The sequence below is a fragment of the Lactuca saligna genome, chromosome 3, assembly GCF_052625555.1.
Source record: "Lactuca saligna cultivar CGN05327 chromosome 3, ASM5262555v1, whole genome shotgun sequence".
NCBI lineage: Eukaryota > Viridiplantae > Streptophyta > Magnoliopsida > Asterales > Asteraceae > Lactuca > Lactuca saligna.
The window spans coordinates 40606540-40627543 of record NC_136419.1 but is presented as its reverse complement, the minus strand read 5'-3'; the positions used below and the strand labels follow the sequence as shown (position 1 = coordinate 40627543).

Genomic DNA, 21004 nt, shown 5'->3' with positions numbered 1-21004 from the left:
TTCTCTACCTATCTCATTCTGGGGGTAAGCCTTAGAGACTATCCCCCATATCCATAACTTAGTCCCTACCAAGAAGGTTGAAAAACACCTCACGAGATGTGGACAGGGAAAGCTCCCTCGTTGGAACATATTAAGGTTTGGGGTTGCGAGGCCTTCGTAAGACGAGAGACTCAGGACAAGCTCAAACCTCGTAGTGAGTAGTGTATTTTCATCGGATACCAGCAAAACTCCTTTGGATATCTTTTATATAGACCGAGTGACAATGTTGTCTTCGTCGTGAGGAAAGGAGTTTTCTGAGAACGAGAACTCATAAGCCAAGGAGACAATGGGAGGCAAATCGAGCTTGAAGATATTCAAGAGTCGAGCATTGAAGGAACCTCTAACGTTGGCGCTCAACCCGAGGAAGAAACTCCGGTTGAACCGATTGACGAGTCCTTACCTCTTAGACATTCCGAAAGAGTTAGGGTTCAACCCCAATTTTATGGATTTCATATTACTACAGATGGGGATACATTCATTAGTGATAGTACACTAGTGAATCTGGAGGAACCTAACAGCTACAAGGAAGCCATGGCAGGCCCGGAGTCTGCGAAGTGGAAAAAGGCTATGGACAGTGAGATTTAGTCCATGTATGACAACCAATTTTGAAATTTGGTTGACAATGTGTCAGGTCGTAAGACGGTCGGGTGCAAGTGGATCTTTAAGAAGAAGATCGACATGGATGGGAATGTACACACTTATAAAGTGCGATTGGTTGCGAAGGGCTTTACTCAAACTCCTAGAGTTGAATATGATGAGACCTTCTCACTGGTTGCGAAGATAAAGTATATTAATGTGATGCTAACCATTGTTGCATTGCATGACTATGAGATATGGCAAATGGACGTCAAAACCGCTTTCCTTAATGGGAACTTGGCTGAGGATGTTTACATGAATCAGCCAGAGGGTTTTGTCGATACGAAGCACCCTAATAGAGTGTGCAAGCTTCAAAAATCTATTTATGGGTTGAAGCAACCATGTCGCAGATGGAATCTTTGTTTCGACGAGAAAGTCAAACAGTTTGATTTTCTGCGAAATGAGGATGAATCATGTGTATATGTCAAAGCCAATAGGATTATAGTTAGCTTCCTCGTATTGTATGTCAATGACATACTACTCATAGGAAATGACATCCCAACGTTGTAGGAAGTCAAGTCCTGGCGTGGGAAGTGTTTCGCTATGAAGGACCTCGGAGAGGCTGCCTATAATTTGGGAATAAGGATAGTGAGAAAAAAAGTAAAAGACTAATAGGACTTAGTCAGAATACTTACTTGGACAAGGTATTAAAACGTTTTAGTATGGAGAACTCCAAGAAAGGGGAGTTACCGATACACAGTAATGCCAAGTTGAGTAAGACTCAAAGTCCAAGTACCGAAGTCGAGATAGCAGAGATGAGCCAAGTACCCTACGCTTCCGTAGTTGGATCAATCATGTATGTTGTGACTTGTACTCGCCATGATGTGGCCTTCACTTTGAGCATGGTCAGTAGATATCAGGGGAAACCTGGCAAAGCTCAGTGGACCGCAATTAAGAATATTCATTAGTACCTTTGGAGGACCAAGGAATGGTTTCTAGTCCTCAGTGGGAATGAAGAATTAAGGGTACGAGGGTATAGTGACGCCAGTTTTCAGACCGATAGGACAACTACCGTTCGCAGTCCAGCTGGGTCTTTACCCTAAATGGAGGAGCGGTGACTTGGAAAAGTTCAAAATAGGAGATCGTAGCTGATTCAACGTGCGAATCAAAGTACATTGCAGCGAGCGAAACATCAAAGGAGGCAATATGGTTGAAGAACTTCATTGGAGACCTTGGAGTTGTGCCAGTCATAAAGGAGCCAATGGAAATCTTTTATGATAATGAAGGAGTGGTTGCCTTGACCAAGGAACCGAGGGATCATGGTAGATCTCGACATATCAACAGAAAGTATCATTTTATTCGACATCGGGTAGAAGAAGGACTCCTCGTAGTAAAGAGGGTATTGTAGGAGGATAACCAAGCAGATCCCCTTACGAAGGTACTGAGTAGGGTTAAGCACCTGCAGCAGGCTAGGAGCATCAGGCTGAAGGACAATATTAGTTTACATTAGATAGTTTAGAAACGTGTAATAGATAAATTGTATTGACATTTGATGATTAAATAAAATATTATTATTTACGAGTAAAGTTACTATCTTATGTTAATCATTTACCTATTGTTTCATTTTGCATGTTTTGACTTCTTGAATAACAAAATTATTCGAACAGTCCACATTCGTTCATATGTTGGAAGTAGATATGGAAGACGGCTATCATGAATTGGTTTGTAGATTGTCTAAAGTGTATTAGACATAGCAAAGGTTTGCTGCAACATTGATGAGTTCTTATGAATAAGATTTGAACATTGGATTAGACCCACGCTTGCTGGTATCACTTCATAGAATTTATCTCAAGTGATCGCAAGATGATAATATCATATGGTCTTTAAACCTAGATATATGTTTTATTGTTTGCAAGTTGGTTGTGCATTGATAATGTGTAAACGCATCAGTAACTTGATGTTATAAAACACATTGGTGTGAATGATTTGATGAGTGAATTGTAAATGCATATAAGTTAAAGTTTATCTGTTCCTTTTATCCTAAGAGGGTAAAAGTGATATCTGGTCCCCTCGATGATTTTGTTTGACTTTTGTATCGGGCCCGGTCTGGACTGAATTGATGTGTTCAATTAAGTTCTATGTCATATGAATCAGAGATCGAGAAAAAAACTGTTGGAAAATAATTATGACTATGTTCCATGTAATTGTCCGCATGACATCTAGAACGGAGGACTATACGATCCTTTATCTAAAGGACAGATTACTGATAAGATCATAGTTCGATAGCGTCTTTGAGAGCCATGAATGTTAATCAGATTGTACTTACATTTGTAGCTAGTAAACTTATTCAAGTGGGAGACTGTTGGATTAGTGTCTAAGCCCGTAGCTATATTTGGTATGTACTTGACCCGGTTGTGCATAGTCCTTTTGGATTGCCTTCACCAGAGCAACTTGACAGGATGATTTATGATGAGAGAGGTTATTATGGTTTTTTAATATATTATATAAATAGTATATTAAAAGAGAAATCATGTGGTTTAATTAATATTAGACAAGAATTAATTATGTGGCTAAAAGACATTAATTAAATAAAGGGGACTTAAACTGTCAAATGTGTGATAGTTGAGTATTGGGCTAGAAAGCCTTGTGGACTAGGCATGGATGAAATTAGGGATGTATAAATAGAACCACTAGGGCATCAGATTTGCTTAAGGCCTAAGTTGTCTATTAGGGTTTTGACTGAAACCCTAGTAGCTCAAGTATAAATAGAACCACTAGGGCATCAGATTTCAGCCACTGGAAACCCTAGAAGAATTCATAGCCAAAATTGTGCCTCTCCCCTCTCTCCAATATCATCCTCTTGCTTGTGTGGTGTTTGTAAGCAATTAGAGGAGTGACATTCGTGACTCTAAACTACAAGACAAGAAGAATTAAGCCATTGTTGAAGAGGTAATCATCTAGATCTGTTTTCATATAGTATTTTCAAAATATGTATTCTAGATCTAGGGTTCTTAAGTCTTGGATGAATTGCATGTGTAATAGAGAAACCTAGATCCAAGCTTTAGGGTTTGCAGGAGCACACAGGATGTTCTTTTGGCTCAAACCCATCATTGGTATCGGATCCTTGTTTGGTTTCTATTGTATTGATGCCTTGTATGTTCATCTTACTAAAAAATCATTTTTCTACCCTCTGCCCGACCTGACTCGGTGAGTTACTAGCTGCACTCGTCAAGTCGGCCCAACTCGGCGAGTCCAGTTTGTGACTCGGTGAGTCGGGGAGTCAGACAGAGGGAAAATCAGGGTTTCTTGTTGTTTTGCTGAAGGATAATTTCCAAAACTATTTTTCACTAATAAAATCTGAATTTTATTATTATGATGTGATTATCCTTACCAAAGCAAAAGATAATTACCAATTAATTGAATAATAAATTTCTTATGTGATAAAATTTGATTATTTGAATTATTTGATGAATTATCTTGTAAATAAAATAGAATAGATCAAATTTAAATAATCTTAAATTAAATGTTTAATTTAAATTATTTGCTATTTGATTTTATGTGTTTTCAAAAGTTCAAAACTTTCCCTCAAGTATTGAAATTTAAATTTTTATTAAAAGTTTAATTTAAATTATTTAAATTTCAAACCCTAGAATTCTACAAGTTTAAAATTCAACATTATACTTTATAATATTATAAGATTAATATATATATATATATATATATATATATATATATATATATATATATATATATATATATAACTGAAATGCTAGTCTTACCGTTAATAGGTCTCATTCACGAAGCCCATCTATAAGAGGGGTATAACGTTATGGCCTATGAAATGACCATTTAATAGGTGTCCACTCTCACCCATTGCTTCCTTGATTGGTTGAGGGTCGTTAGCTGAATGGGTAGGATAGGGTAACCCTTTCCTCATTAAAAGTATAAGGAATTAATAAAGTAACTAAATGTTATTTTTTTTAAATTCCCAATCTTAGTTACTTTAGGCAAAAGTGAATTGATGCAATTCCATGAAATTACATGTGACATTCCCAAAATCACGGCCAGAAAAGATAGGTTTCATTTATGATTTTAAAATAATTTCAGAGTAAATCCATTGATTAAAAAGAGTTGCGGAATTTGTCCCCAAAACATTACATGATAAAATAAGATTTATCAAAGCATTTCTTAAAGAAATGCATTTTCATTATATATCAAAACTCGGGATGTCATGTTCCGATACAGACACAAAAGCATAAACAATAAAACATAGACCTTACACAGTTATATACAACTATTGGTCTATAAGCTAAAACATCTTCACAAGTTCCCCAACATATGCTCTCGCGCCACTACCTGTAATACAAAGAAACTGAGTGGGTTAGGCTTGGGAGCCTGGTGAGCATATAAGGTTTTCAACCCACAATAAATAGTTATATTTAATTTCACCAGCCAAGAATAACCCGATTACGCATTCTCGTTATCCTCACTCTACATCCCTATGACAACAACTATTACAATGGACCTAATCTAGGATTTTCATCGGGATGGACACTACTGCAAAGGAGTTTCCTCAGTAATGAATGTACTAAGGAAACCATGAGGAGGATAGAATACAACAAATGAACACTCAAGTTCACTACACCTACAGGTTATGAGCCTTCCAGCGTTCCACTGAACTATCTAGAAAAATCTGTGGTCGTCATCCATATTCTACTGGACGACTAGATCACTATCACATCGAGGCCTCTCATCATTTTTATTTCATCACACATCAACTATCTACCCATGTTTTACCCAACATTTTTGTATATATATATATATATATATATATATATATATATATATATATATACACATTCATACACAACTTAAAACGAGTATAATATATTCCTTCAGTACTCATTCCAAATAACAGATAATATATAAACACATAGCATGTACTTTATAGAGAAATAATTCATATCTGTGTGTTAGAAGAAAACAACTACATACTTACTTGATAATACGATGCTCGCACATCACTACGGCTCTTAAAATAATAACATCCGAAAAATACAACCAATTTAAAATTTTCAAAACAACCTGATTTTCATTAAAATGTTTACAAAAAGGTTTTCAATACAAGTCACTAGAGTATTCCCAGAATCACATTGCTACAAAATCATGAGGAGCGGTACGATCGCGCCTTCGCCTTGCCACAGTCTCCTGAAGAACCTGAAAAACGTTAAACCACAACTGTAAGCCCGAAAGCTTAGTGAGATACCCCCAAAATACCAACCACGTAGACGCCCTTCCAGGCTGCGACCTTCCGGTCCAAAACGTATACAACATACATAACATAACAGAACATAGAACAGCCATGCATATCGGGTCTACCATGTGACTGGTCCGCCGTATCGGGCCTTCAGTCCAACGGATCCATCCTCCATGTCTAGTCATGTCCTTCGAGTCTACAGTGGGGTTGGTCCGCCCGCATCGGGCCTTCAACCCACCTGGTCCACTCTCCGAGTCTACAGTGTGACTGGTCCGCCCGCATCGAGCCTTCAGTCGGCCTGGTCCACTCTCCGAGCCTCGGCACGTCTGGTCCGCCCTCGTGGGGCCTATAGCCTATCCGGACCGCTCGCTGGGCCTTCGGAACAACCGGTCCGCCTTGGGTATCTTGGCCTACAACACAAGGCAGGACCCGCCTCAACCCATCTCCAGTCCAAACAACCATGTGCACAAAACATACATTCATATAACAGTCATAGTCAACAAACCGAACAAGCAGATCACATAGCATATCATTACCCTAACCGGGTTACCGACCTAACCGGTCACTAGCATAGCATCACTCTGTATATCGGGAAAACTGACCTTAACAAGGCCTCCTAGCATGTACCATCCTAGCTACCAGGATGCAGACACATCAAACAATAACATAATAACCATAACTGAATCTCAATACAATAAAGGGCCGGCCTTGGTGCCTTAGACCCTGTTGATATAGTGAGGATAACTCACCTCGAAACTGTCGGCTGAAAAGATAAGATCTCGCTGCTCCGAACTCTGACACGAACTCCTCCACTGAACATCAAAACATACAACTCAATAAATACCCTTAATTACCAAAATACCCCTGGAAGACAACTGGTCAACCATGGACAAGTCAAAGTCAACCCCTGACTGACCCTACTCGCCGAGTCAACCCGATGACTCGCCGAGTCCATATGCTCAGATCTTCCTTCAAGCAGTGACCCAACTCGCCGAGTCACCCCAAGACTCATCGAGTCCAACAACTCTGAGTCCACTCGCACCCAACTCACCGAGTCATCCCTTGACTCACCGATTCATCGACTCAACCAGAAATATTGGGACTTCCTCGACAAGACTTGCCGAGTCCAAATGGACTCGTCGAGTCCAAGGCCATCTTCAACCTACTCGCCGAGTTGTTCTTCCAACTCGTCGAGTCCCAGGCCATCTTCAAGCAACTCGTCGAGTCCACCCATGTGACTCGTCGAGTACCACCGTTCTGAATCCATACAGAAGCATCTCAGGCCATGCAATTAATCCAAAACATAGATCCAACCTCCTACAATCCATCCATCACGTAAAGTGGCAAACTTTACGTGAATCTAACGAGATCTAAACCATATTCACCTTAAAACCAAGGTTTGGGACATGGTGGCTTCACTAAGCACTCAAACACAGGAACTTTAATGCACTCTAGGCCTTCAATATTCCAGATCTGAGGTAGCAACCTCAGATCTATCCTCCAAACTCCAAAACATTCCAAGACATACTCCCCACAAACCCCAAAATGATGAAACTAGGAATGCACAGCCTGAGGACGAAGATATTACCTCCAAAAGATGCCTCAATAGCAGCCAAACTCGAATCCAAGCAAAGCCCTTTGATCCAAGCCACTTCTCCTTCAAGATCTCTTCAAACAACACCTCTCCAAGCTCTAATTTGCTCCACAAATGATCTCTCCACGAATTTAGGGTTTCTGGAACTCAAGGGGGAATAAGGGAGGCTGTGAAGGGGTATAATGCTCTTTATATAGGGCTCAACCCCGGAAATTAGGGTTTTCTCCATACAGCACCTACTCGCCGAGTCCATCCTTGGGACTCGCCGAGTAGGCCACTAGACACGCGACCATGACCGCGACCTGACTCGTCGAGTCTATCCATGGACTCGCCGAGTCATCCTCTAAAACTTACACTTTTAGCCCTTCAACTCTACTCTTGCGATTCCGGGATGTTACAATTCACCCCCACTTAAATTAGGCTTCGTCCTCGAAGCCTACGGCATCTCATCTTCAAATTACTTCCCACGACGCGCCACTTGACCTTGACCGAACCAAGTCCCTCAAGGTACAACCATAGAGCTAGAAGCTCACTTTCTCCTTCCATACAGTGTCCCCACCACCTACTCAAACCGGGCACCAACTGTACCCTCCGATAACCACACTCAACAACCGAGAATTACCCATGATGCCTTACTGCTCCAATTCTCATCTTTCACTTGACTCATATGGCTATAAAGCCACGGACCATCGGATTCCCGATCCGAATTCCACTCTATCCATCCCATGATGACCGAAAGACCCATTCTTCCATTTCGGAGCAACTCCTCCGGGTTCTTCTCTCGCAATCACACACACATGCTGATCTAGCTCTAGCACCCTCAGGTTTGGAAAAACTGATACACTGATGATATCCTCGAACATCCTTCCAGGATGAACCGCTAAAACATAGCCAAAACCCTGATCAGAATCACACTGAGAGTCCAAGACTCTCCCTCTGTATCCCTTCCGAACCCCTCTCCCTGGCTCTACACCGCGGTATTCCCTCTGCGCCCAGAGCAACATATCAAGTCGAATGAGCTTTTATTCCACCGCCGCAACACACTACTCAAAGACCATCGACGGACCACTCCAATCATAACTCTACACTGTTGCTTTCACTTCCGTGAATTCGCACTCCCTTTTCGGAATTCCATTCCTCCCTCTTTCCTTATCAAGGAAACCACTCGTCCGCCCAGTCACCATGACAGGCACCATGGTGCTCATCCCACGCTACATTACCTCTTTAAAGCGTACCCAACATCCATGCATCACCACTACTCTGACTCTCATCACAGGGACTCTCAAGCCCATGCACTACCTTCACTGCTCAAGATTGCTACCCGGGGCCAGACCTCCCAATGTAATCACACTGCAACATACGCAACCCATAACCTCAATCCGATCCAACAATACTCGCAGAGTCTTCAGCATGGCTGGACCGCCTCCCCAGGCCTTCAGCCAATCTGGACCACTCTCAGAACCTTCAGCCAATCTGACTGGACCGTCCTCCGAGCCTTCGGTCTGACTGGTACGCCTACCGGCTTACAGTCTATCCGGACCGCTCAACTAGCATTCATCACTCCGAACCATCCCTTCGGGAAATCCTCCCGTGCATACCGTTCTAGCCCTCTAGGGGTTCCGAACTCTATCTCCATCATACATGCTCGATCCCGGCCTGCTCCCATGCCTTCCTCAATCAACTACTCTAGGTCTGTATTCCGCCCCGCACACCTGTTACTCACTCATACGAGCCTGCTCTCGACTAATAGAAATACCGCTGAATTCCCCAAGCAGCTAAACAACCTCTCAGGCCCAACGATCATCCGGAGAATTTCCAATTCTCCCCCACTTAAGACACTGACAGTTAGTCACCGGTTGCCATCACCGATCTCCCCAAGCAACCTTGCAGGAATCAACACATGCACTCAAAAATGTTTTTCACCAGCACCAACAACTTTCATACAATCATGTTCCCATGCTGCACAACCTGCTCGAAAGGAACCCAATCTTCAACTATCAATTCCCCAGACTACAGAATCTAACTGGCCTTCAAACCAACGCCGCATCCGCCACCAATCCTCACAAAGATAATCAACGATAGCTCGAAGTACAAATCCATAACCATAACGATCCTTCAGGGAACAAAAGATACTAAAACGAAATCTCGATCACAACTCGCCAAACCCTCAAGGAACAACGGATACCACACGAAAACCCGAAACGCAATTCAACGAAACCAACAGATAACAATACTCCACAACAATCATAAATAATCAAAACATCAGAAAGAAACATACCCGCAGCAGCAAGCTGAAAAACATGACCCTAAGCCCTTGGGGGCTCCGCTCCACCCTGATCTCCACCTGTGATCCTCAACGTAGCCGGTGCTGGAGCCTGCACCGGTCCTGCAGCAAGCCGTGGACAGTTGACCTTCAAATGTCCAACCTGATGACAATGATAGCATATCCTCAAATCCCGAACCGGCACTGACTGCCGACAATCCCTCGCATAGTGTCCCTCCTTTCTGCACTTGCGGCATGCTCCACCGGACCGACAAACCCCGGCATGACCCCTTCCACACTTTCCACAGATGTGGCCACCCTGATCTCCCATCCTGGAATCAACGGTCTTAGACTGTTTCGTCGCCGGCTGCGACTGAACCGGAGCTTGCCTCAGCTCACGCATCTGTAACTCAATCTCTAACTCACGCCGCCTGGCGGCCTCCTGCAACTCCAGCAAAGTCTCGCACCTCTGCGCAGACACAAACTGTCTGATGTCTCTCTTTAGCATACTCAGATATCGGGACATCTGAGCCTGCTCTGAAGCGAACTCAGGGCAAAACATCGCCCTCTCAGTAAACATCCTGGTGATTTCCGTCACCGATTCCGAATCCTGTTTCAGCTCCAAGAACTCCTGAGCCAACCTCTCCCTCTCGACCTGCGGAACATAACGAGTGCTGAACATCTCTCTGAACCGATCCCATGAAATCGCAGCCCTCTGCGCATCCGAGTACGACCCCGTGGTCAATCTCCACCAATCCTTTGCTCCGAGCCTCAACAGGTTCAAAGCACACCTCACCCTCTGATCTGCAGGGCATGAACACGTGAAGAAACATCCCTCCACATCTGATAACCATCTCATAGCAACGAACGGATCCTGAACTCCATCAAAAGTGGGAGGCTTCGTATTATCGAATTCCCGATACTGAAAACCTCTACTAGCTCCTCCCCCTGCCGCTGCTACAGCTGCTGTAGCCGCCGCGGCAGCCGTCTCCATGAGAGCTGAATAACGCTCATCAAAATACTCCACCATGGCGGTCTTGATCGACCCAAACAACTCTGGCAGCTCAGCCCGAAACAATGCAGCAATCTCATCATGCAAGATCTCACGAATCCTCGCATCCAACTCATGCGTACTCATCTGGCTGACAACCTCGGGTTGTACAGACCCACCCGGAACTCCCTCTCCTGCTCCTGATCCTGACCCGGATCCACTCCCAGCGTGCCCTGAAATCTCCATACTGAAAATAAAACACCAAATCTCAGACATATTCCACTATCCCGGGAACCAGCTCTCACCCCAACCCTAGAGGTCATGGTTTCCCTGATACGCGTATGAGTCCGTGCTTTCAGTAGTACGGGCCCATACTACCTTCCACACCAACCCATATTTGTATGAAGTACTCCCACAACACCCTAGCGACACACATAACAACGCTCTATCCTCACAACTAGAGGAACACTAGAAATCTCTCACAAGGAACCCTAGGCTAGCAGGCATCATAAATCAGGCAACTCATCAATAAATCCTGAAGATCCCTAGCCTAACTCTAGCATGCTGCTCTATCAAAGCTCAATAAAACAATTGTCATGTATGGTATTTTGGGGTTACTTACTGGCTCCGTCTGATCGTACCTCCGCATCCTCCTTTACTTATTTTGAAAACCATTTTAAATTCTCTTTTTGAAAGCTCTCCTCGATTTGAGACTGGAGTCACACAAATGTTCCTCCAATTCACTCAAACCAAGGCTCTGATACCAACTTGTAACATCCGAAAAATACAACCAATTTAAAATTTTCAAAACAACCTGATTTTCATTAAAATGTTTACAAAAAGGTTTTCAATACAAGTCACTAGAGTATTCCCAGAATCACATTGCTACAAAATCATGAGGAGCGGTACAATCGCGCCTTCGCCTTGCCACAGTCTCCTGAAGAACCTGAAAAACGTTAAACCACAACTGTAAGCCTGAAAGCTTAGTGAGATACCCCCAAAATACCAACCACGTAGACGCCCTTCCAGGCTGCGACCTTCCGGTCCAAAATGTATACAACATACATAACATAACAGAACATAGAACAGCCATGCATATCGGGTCTACCGTGTGACTGGTCCGCCGTATCGGGCCTTCAGTCCAACGGATCCATCCTCCAGGTCTAGTCATGTCCTTCGAGTCTACAGTGGGGTTGGTCCGCCCGCATCGGGCCTTCAACCCACCTGGTCCACTCTCCGAGTCTACAGTGTGACTGGTCCGCCCGCATCGGGCCTTCAGTCGGCCTGGTCCACTCTCCGAGCCTCGGCACGTCTGGTCCGCCCTCGTGGGGCCTACAGCCTATCCGGACCGCTCGCTGGGCCTTCGGAACAACCGGTCCGCCTTGGGTATCTTGGCCTACAGCACAAGGCAGGACCCGCCTCAACCCATCTCCAGTCCAAACAACCATGTGCACAAAACATACATTCATATAACAGTCATAGTCAACAAACCGAACAAGCAGATCACATAGCATATCATTACCCTAACCGGGTTACCGACCTAACCGGTCACTAGCATAGCATCACTCTGTATATCGGGAAAACTGACCTTAACAAGGCCTCCTAGCATGTACCATCCTAGCTACCAGGATGCAGACACATCAAACAATAACATAATAACCATAACTGAATCTCAATACAATAAAGGGCCGGCCTTGGTGCCTTAGACCCTGTTGATATAGTGAGGATAACTCACCTCGAAACTGTCGGCTGAAAAGATAAGATCTCGCTGCTCCGAACTCTGACACGAACTCCTCCACTGAACATCAAAACATACAACTCAATAAATACCCTTAATTACCAAAACACCCCTAGAAGACAACTGGTCAACCATGGACAAGTCAAAGTCAACCCCTGACTGACCCTACTCGTCGAGTCAACCCGATGACTCGCCGAGTCCATATGCTCAGATCTTCCTTCAAGCAGCGACCCAACTCGCCGAGTCACCCCAAGACTCGTCGAGTCCAACAACTCTGAGTCCACTCGCACCCAACTCACCGATTCATCGACTCAACCAGAAATATTGGGACTTCCTCGACAAGACTCGCCGAGTCCAAATGGACTCGTCGAGTCCAAGGCCATCTTCAACCTACTCGCTGAGTTGTTCTTCCAACTCGTCGAGTCCCAGGCCATCTTCAAGCAACTCGTCGAGTCCACCCATGTGACTCATCGAGTACCACCGTTCTGAATCCATACAGAAGCATCTCAGGCCATGCAATTAATCCAAAACATAGATCCAACCTCCTACAATCCATCCATCACGTAAAGTGGCAAACTTTACGTGAATCTAACGAGATCTAAACCATATTCACCTTAAAACCAAGGTTTGGGACATGGTGGCTTCACTAAGCACTCAAACACAGGAACTTTAATGCACTCTAGGCCTTCAATATTCCAGATCTGAGGTAGCAACCTCAGATCTATCCTCCAAACTCCAAAACATTCCAAGACATACTCCCCACAAACCCCAAAATGATGAAACTAGGAATGCACAGCCTAAGGACGAAGATATTACCTCCAAAAGATGCCTCAATAGCAGCCAAACTCGAATCCAAGCAAAGCCCTTTGATCCAAGCCACTTCTCCTTCAAGATCTCTTCAAACAACACCTCTCCAAGCTCTAATTTGCTCCACAAATGATCTCTCCACGAATTTAGGGTTTCTAGAACTCAAGGGGGAATAAGGGAGGCTGTGGAGGGGTATAATGCTCTTTATATAGGGCTCAACCCCGGAAATTAGGGTTTTCTCCATACAGCACCTACTCGCCGAGTCCATCCTTGGGACTCGCCGAGTAGGCCACTAGACACGCGACCATGACCGCGACCTGACTCGTCGAGTCTATCCATGGACTCGCCGAGTCATCCTCTAAAACTTACACTTTTAGCCCTTCAACTCTACTCTTGCGATTCCGGGATGTTACATTAACCTAGACTATTACATCAACATTAATGCCTAGCCCTGAAACATGGGTGTTACAATTCTCTCTACCTTAGGATGATTCTATCCCCGAAATCACATATCAACAAACAAATGCGGATAGCGACTCATCATGTCACTCTCCGTCTCCCATGTGAGATTTGGCCAATTCGCATGTTTCCATCGGACAAACACTAATTCAACCATCTTACGTCTCAACTTCTTACTCTTGCGGTCAACGATTGCCTCTGATTCTTCAATTAACCTCTTGTTCTCATCGATTCTCAATTCCGAAAGTAGAATCATGTCGGGAACTTCTCCAATGAACTTCCTCAAAGTATAATGATAATGTGAGAAGAAGGACATTTAACCCACGAAAAATAGTACATACACATATAAAATAATAATAATAATAATAATAATAATAATAATAATAATAATAATAATAATGATGATGATGATGATGATGATGATAATAATAATAATAATAAATTCATCGCTATTTTGTAGCTATTAAAAGGCTAGGTTTATATATTATACTAGTTTATAACTCTTGAAAAACACGATTACACAATTACTTAAACTTTCATAGTAAAGATTCATAATTATTAATTAATTTTTTAAATAAATTATTAATTAACAGATATATCAAAAATTTAAACTTACTTTAACTTCAAATTTAAAATATAATTAGAAAAAGTAAATTTGAATTTTGAAGTGATTTCCCTAATATATCTCCATGGCATGTGGCATAATATTAATAAAGAGTTGTATTAGAGTGACACATGAGAAAAAGAGATTAAAGATATTCTTTTATTAGAATTGGAAGAAGAGAGATAGGTTTGAATACCCAATCATAAAGCGTTTATGAGCACTAGTATCAATTTTATTGTTGGTTTTATCTATAAAATAATCTCCTTAAAACAGGCTTGTGTTTGGAAGAGCTGCAATTTCCACAATCATATCAAGGCATCTTCTGATCTTCTTCTATTTCTCCGCAAAATGCAACTTTTTAGTTAAGCGACGGGATCTGATGACTTTTACGCGACACAAGCGTTGGAATGATTGGTGTGCAATAGCTGCAGATGCAGCCTATTAATGGACAATAAGAGGGAAATCAACAAATCGTCTTTTCAATCCGTAGATATAGCAATGTAATCTAGCTAGGAATATACTTTTGCCAAGATGCTTGGTAATTACAAAACCCAGAAGTCAAATTTTCTAGTTGTTTACGATGACAATGCAAAGTATGTCATCTTCTTTCAACAAATTCTGCTATATCATGTGTGAGTTCAATGAAGGTCTCTTCTTTGCAGGGGAGCGTTAGACCTCCCATAGGATGATCATAGCCAAACTCTTCTTCGGACAACTTTAGCAAGGTCTGAAACGAAGGATGTTTTAGATATGTTATGGGAATTATAAATCTCTTGTTTGTGCCTTCACCAACATATACGTTGATACAACCTTTAGGTACATCAATAGTTGCTGAGGTTGAATGATAACTTGACATTCCCAGCTTGCCACGCAAGATTTTTGGAAATCTATAGACGCCCATGATTTGAATGAAAATCAACTTCGAAATTGAAACTGTTAATCTGATGGCAGAGAGCACGAGTTTTGGAGAAAAATTGGGGAGAATCTTAATAATTGAGTTTCCATACAAAACGATTATTGGTGTATATAGGCCTCTAGTTGCTACACAATCCAAAATGCATAGCTATCAATAGAATCATTGTTCGTAAATTTCTATAAATTTTGGATACTCCGTTGTCTTATACCTTTTGGTCCATCCAAAGATAAATTCCCTTTGGAATCACAGTTATGTTTGCATACACAAAGTACCATGAATATGAATATTTTAGATAGTCGTAGTACTGTGATTATTTTTGGACTATACCAATTGTACGATATCACACTTGTATTTCATCCTATTTAATAAATTTCTAAACTATTTAACAAAATACTTCCCATCTTACTATAAAAAAGTTAGTTTTAACAAAAACAAATTGAGATAGATAATCCTAGTGTGCTCAAACGGTATTACACCAATTATACTTCAGTAATTTAGATATATCAAACAGAAATTTTTTTATTGTAATCGTGTACGTTGTGTTACTTTTAGAAGTAACATGTTATCATTAACTTAGTTGCCTAAAATCCTGTTAGTTCTATTATGCAGCAACCAAACTGTACGTCATTCTCTATTTTACGCAAGTCATTGGAGTAATTTGACACTCGAGATAAGTACAAAATCAATTTAAATACATAAAATCAATAAAGCATCTCAGCTACGCAAGTCATTGGAGTAATTACCCAAAAAAAAAATCTGTCGTAAATAGGCCTCTAGATAAGTACAAAATCAATCAAGATGATGAAATTAATAAACAATTTAAATACATAAAATCAACAAAGCATCTCAGCTGTAACCAGATGATCGAAGAGATCAAGAATTTAATATTTTCGAACGATAAAATCTCCTCGATAGATATTGTATCTGTGTTGCTAAACAGAATTTACAATTAATGGGAACATTCGTGTTATGGTACATTCTGAATAAGAAATCCTTTGCAGGCTTCAATTATAGAAAATTTAGTTGGACACAACTAATTCTCTATAATTGAGTATGATATATTGATATATTATTTATACAATATTGGAATATTAAAAACATCATACAACTACAATGGAGATAAACTCTACTCTACTTGAACTATTAATCATGCTTTAAAAAAATAAATAAATAAATAAAATAAAAAAATCTAGCAGCTAAAACCGCAGAAGATAGGACTATTCCACGTTAATGAAACCCCATCAAAACGGGTCCTTCATTATTCAACTTGTGCATAAAGAAACTGGACCGACCCATTTGAACCCGTACCCGTTACCCAGCTTAACCCATCAGAAAACTGAGAGAGTGAGATATCGGGGGCGAGGTGTCGATTGTGCTTTCTTGTGGTTATGCCGATGTGACAGTGATAATTAAGAAGCGTCGCATTACCAATGATCGAGTAGTAAAGTGTTTGATGAGGGATTCTCTGTTGTAATACGTTCTAATATCACCCCTCGCGCGATATGGTTCAAATATTGCTAGATTGGTTACGATCAATGATCATCAATGGAGAGAGGACAAGGAACATATCACGGTGGATTAACCTGGTTGGTAATAGCTTGGAGGATTATGCAATGAGATCACCTAACCTAGGTAGGTACGTCTTCTCGTTTATATATATACATGGGTAAGGAGTTTAGTAAATAAAATAATCATGGTCTATATGTACCAATGCATATTCTGTAGCAATATTGGTCATTAATTTAATTGTTATACGCATCATTAGATTGATTTATAATTCAGTAGATTAAGCTGTTATGATAGTCTAAAATGTCAAAACCTAAACTACAAATAGATATGATTGTTGGTGAAGTTTTTTGATTTCTTCATTTATAAAGGTAATTGAAATTCTATTCATAGTTTTCTTGTATATTAACAATGGTTTAGATTTTACCTTTAGCTGTTCGTTCATGCATGTATCGAGTTCAGAAATTGTGCTTATATTGGAATTGTTTAATTTGCCTGCTGATGAAGTAATTACAATCGTTTGTCGTGATCTAGAAAAAATGAAATAAATTCGTTATGTTTGCAGATAAAGTCATTAGGTATATCGTATCATTTTGTTCATGCAGGAATTGTATAATCATTGTGTCTGCCTCTAATTAAACATTATTTCGAATGTATGCAATCTAAACATTTCCAATTGGAGGTTATAATTATGTAGAAACCTGAGCTCCAAACCTAATTTCTAACATTGTTCTCCATTTAACTTTAGTTTGATGTTGTGCACTTTAATTTGATAAAATTCCCCACAGAAACTCCAAGCAAAGACATAATCACTCTCTGTGAATCTTCAGCCATTGTCTGCGAATTTTTCGGTAAAAACTCTTGTTTCTTGTTGACATCTCCTTAAACCACTAATTTCTTGATGCTACCAAATCTCTAATTATACACCTTCTTTTCAGGTTATGCAGCAAACAGGTAAGAATTGGTATCGATTCCTCCTTTTATGGATGTGGTTTTCTCACTTCTGTGTGTTGGATTGGAAAAAATATGCTAATTTTGATGGGGTAATGTGTAGTATTCTGCACCTTAATGGTGTTTATCCTGAAGAAACTTTTGAAAGAGTGAAGAAACATGAACATCGATTGTTCCTTTCTAAGAATCTGGGTGTTAAGTTATACTTATCAGAGTTTAATGAGAAGATTTCCGGTAAACTTTCAGTATTGTTAATAACACTCTTCCCTAATCTTAATACATTTTGTATTGTATTTTATATATGTGATTTGCATTTAAAATGGGGTTTATAAAGAATGGCTGGAATCTGGGAGGTTGCATAAGATTGAACTTCTGATTATGACTAAGGACACGAATGAAGTACTTCAGAGTTGGAACTTTAGTATAGAGACTCATGGTGAAATTGCTGAAAACATGTAAGATATTCCTGAAACTTTAGTCCACTGATACACTGTTTTCATCTCAATTTAATGGTTTATGATCTTCATAAGTTTAAGGGAGAAGAGTGATAAAGAAATCATGAATGAGATTGGAGGTGTTCTGAGACATATTTCAGCCACCTTCACATTCTTGCCTCCCCTTAATGAACCATGTAAGTACATAGCCCTTTTGTTTCAAGAAATTAAAGGACATGCTTAGAGTGTTATTATGTTGAAATTGCAGGCATCTTTCATGCAGTGGCACATCTTGATGAGGGTGTTGCAGTACCATTCAAATGGAAAGAGAATGTTTCTAAAAGCATTGAAAATCCTGATATGGAGACCTTGCGTGCTTTCAATACTGAAGTATTAGTGTTTTTCTCATTTCATCTCTTCATATCAATATTAGTTTATAGAGGCTGGTGGTGTTTAAGAATTAAGAGATTGTTGTTTTTATTGGTGCAGATACATAAAGTTGGCATTTCGGTTTCTTTCAAGAAGCAAAAATCGGATGACCAGATACATGAGGTTATAGATATAATTTGCCGTTGATCCTTACATAAACTTGTATTTTTGTCTTTCATATGGCTGAACATTGAAATATAACACTCAAAATTGAAGAATTTGCTTCAGTAATACATTGCTTTTTTGGGAAAATTTGAACACAATATGGTTTTGTGTGGTTAATTAGTTTTAGACGGTAAAAATGAAGGGATATTGTTTGGCATCGTAAAATAAGCCTCCATCTAAACCTCTAAATGGTTCCCGCACACCTTATATTGAGAAAAAAAATCATGTTAGTTTGGCATCTATATTACGGATGTCAAAAACCCTATGGGACCCTGTGTATGTACGGGAATACTTTTACAATGTTTTTGGTTTAGGGCGGCTTTTACACCCATTTAGTTTGTGGGGGTAGGGAGTTCTACTTCTATCCCAAATACCGTGTGAGGGACCTCAAAATAATTACTTTGTATTTAACTATTAAAATTAAAATAGTCATTGTGTAATATATGTTTTGCATTTGAATAATTAGTGTAATATATAAAGATAAACAAAATACAAGAGTTAAAAATACGATGAATAAGGTTAAATGGATGATTTCGGGCCTAACGTGTGAAACGTAGGCGGGATCGGGGGTGGTCTTCAAATTCGGGAGTGAAGAAACGGAGGAATGCGGGGTCGGAAGAAACAGACGAATTCAGAGACAGGGGCAGGGCAGTTATTTCACCCCATTTACTTATGTTGACATCCGTAATCTATATTTCTTAATGCTTTGGAAAACATTATGGATATCCAAATGCTTTGGAAAACATTATGGACATCCAACCAACGTCTTTAAATAAGTTTGGATGTGACTATTCTCCTCCCACCCCTTCTTTTTAGACTAGTAGGTATGAACAACTAGTTAAGGGGTGTTATCACACTTAAAAGTTGTCACCTAACATATCATGTCAATATTGTGTTATAACACCAAAGAGGAAATCAACAATTAGTTATAACACTCCATGTCATCATTTCTTTTTTCTTTTTTTTTCGATTTAATTTTTAATTTTTAATTTTTAAACAAAATTAATTAAAACATGTTATTTAAATAAACCTATTTTTAAATTAAACATAACATTTAAAGAAAACATTACAAAAAACATAACATTTAAAAAACATAACATTTTCAAAAATGATTTTAAAAAATGATTAAGTGTTAAAGATACATCATCTTTTTTAAATATTAAATTCTCAAGATCCAATCTTTATTTTAAAAAATGATTCGGATTAGTTCTAGATGCCATGAATCATGATAATTGATTAGCTCATGAAGAATGGTGAATCTTTTTTTTATTGTATTATGGTATTATAATGTTGAGATGTGGCATGCTCTTATTAATCTTTTCACGGACCTAAGCCATTGCCATGGCAGCGTGATTTGATGGAAGACAGCTTAAGAGCAGCGAGTCTACCAAAAATGGATAATACTACAAAATTATATCTCCAATTTAGAACTTGGAGTCACTAATGAACTGTTTTCTATGATTGGAGAGTTGCATAGATATGCAATTCATTATGACAAAAGTGGTCCTCCAAATGTAAGTGTAACTAACGAATCTCAAATTCTTTGATAAAAAAAGACATTTTTTAGTTCTTTTTGCTTTTTTATTTAGGGAACAGATGAAGTGATGTTAAGTAATGCATTTCAAGCGTTTAAACATTACAACTATGTACAATTAGATAAGAAACCTATGAAGATTGAGATTGTAGGGTCAAAGTCAAATATTCCTCTTTCACCTCGCATCAATCTGGTTAGAAGAGTAAATGGACAGAGGACCGTTGTCATGATGTATGTTTCCTTTCTCATACTCTCTTATATGAAATAACTTTTTTGCTCTTTTCTTTCTTTATGGAAGTCCAGTTTTTTATAAACTTCCTAACTTCTTAAAAATCTAAACATGTAGTGGTTAAGGGATACTCATCAAAATCTTGAATATTTTTTCCAGGTGTTATCCAATTTAAGCAAATCATGGGAAATTGAAAGGCATTTATCCTTTTGTTAGTGCCTAGGTCTTTCATTTAATACATGTTTTGTCCTTTTTTAATTTCATATTTTCTCGTCAAAAGTATAGATCCTATATTCTAACTGTGGGTTTTGATATAAATTTGTAGTGAATGACTAGACCTTTTTGACGCTCCTGAATGTAAGGCATTTGAAATCTTTGTAAATAACGTTCTATGTGCTAGAAAATGTAAGAAATTCAAATATGAAGAACTAAATATGTCATGCATTTGGTTGGCAAGAAATGGAATGGAACTCAATTCCATTCCTTTGTTGTTTTTTATTAGTTTGGAAATC

The 21004-nt window shown here is 39.8% G+C and overlaps 1 protein-coding gene across 1 annotated transcript; it reads left to right on the top strand.

Annotated features, from left to right (window-relative positions):
* The first annotated feature begins 16490 nt into the window (after positions 1 to 16490).
* Positions 16491 to 18816, top strand: LOC145033597 (mitotic spindle checkpoint protein MAD2-like). Its single transcript, XM_078982183.1, has 8 exons — positions 16491 to 16876; positions 17539 to 17601; positions 17689 to 17704; positions 17805 to 17935; positions 18036 to 18156; positions 18232 to 18332; positions 18404 to 18525; positions 18625 to 18816. Exons 1-8 carry the CDS (start codon positions 16747 to 16749, stop codon positions 18709 to 18711), a joined length of 771 nt encoding a protein of 256 aa, XP_078838309.1. The 5' UTR covers positions 16491 to 16746; the 3' UTR covers positions 18712 to 18816.
* Positions 18817 to 21004: the final 2188 nt, after the last annotated feature.

Excerpts from the sequence above, each read along its gene's own strand:
- LOC145033597 (XM_078982183.1), top strand. The coding sequence starts at position 16,747 with ATGGTTCAAATATTGCTAGATTGGTTACGATCAATGATCATCAATGGA. Across the intron at positions 16,877-17,538 it reads AATGAGATCACCTAACCTAG|AAACTCCAAGCAAAGACATA; the intron begins GTAGGTACGTCT and ends AATTCCCCACAG. Across the intron at positions 18,526-18,624 it reads TGCGTGCTTTCAATACTGAA|ATACATAAAGTTGGCATTTC; the intron begins GTATTAGTGTTT and ends TTATTGGTGCAG.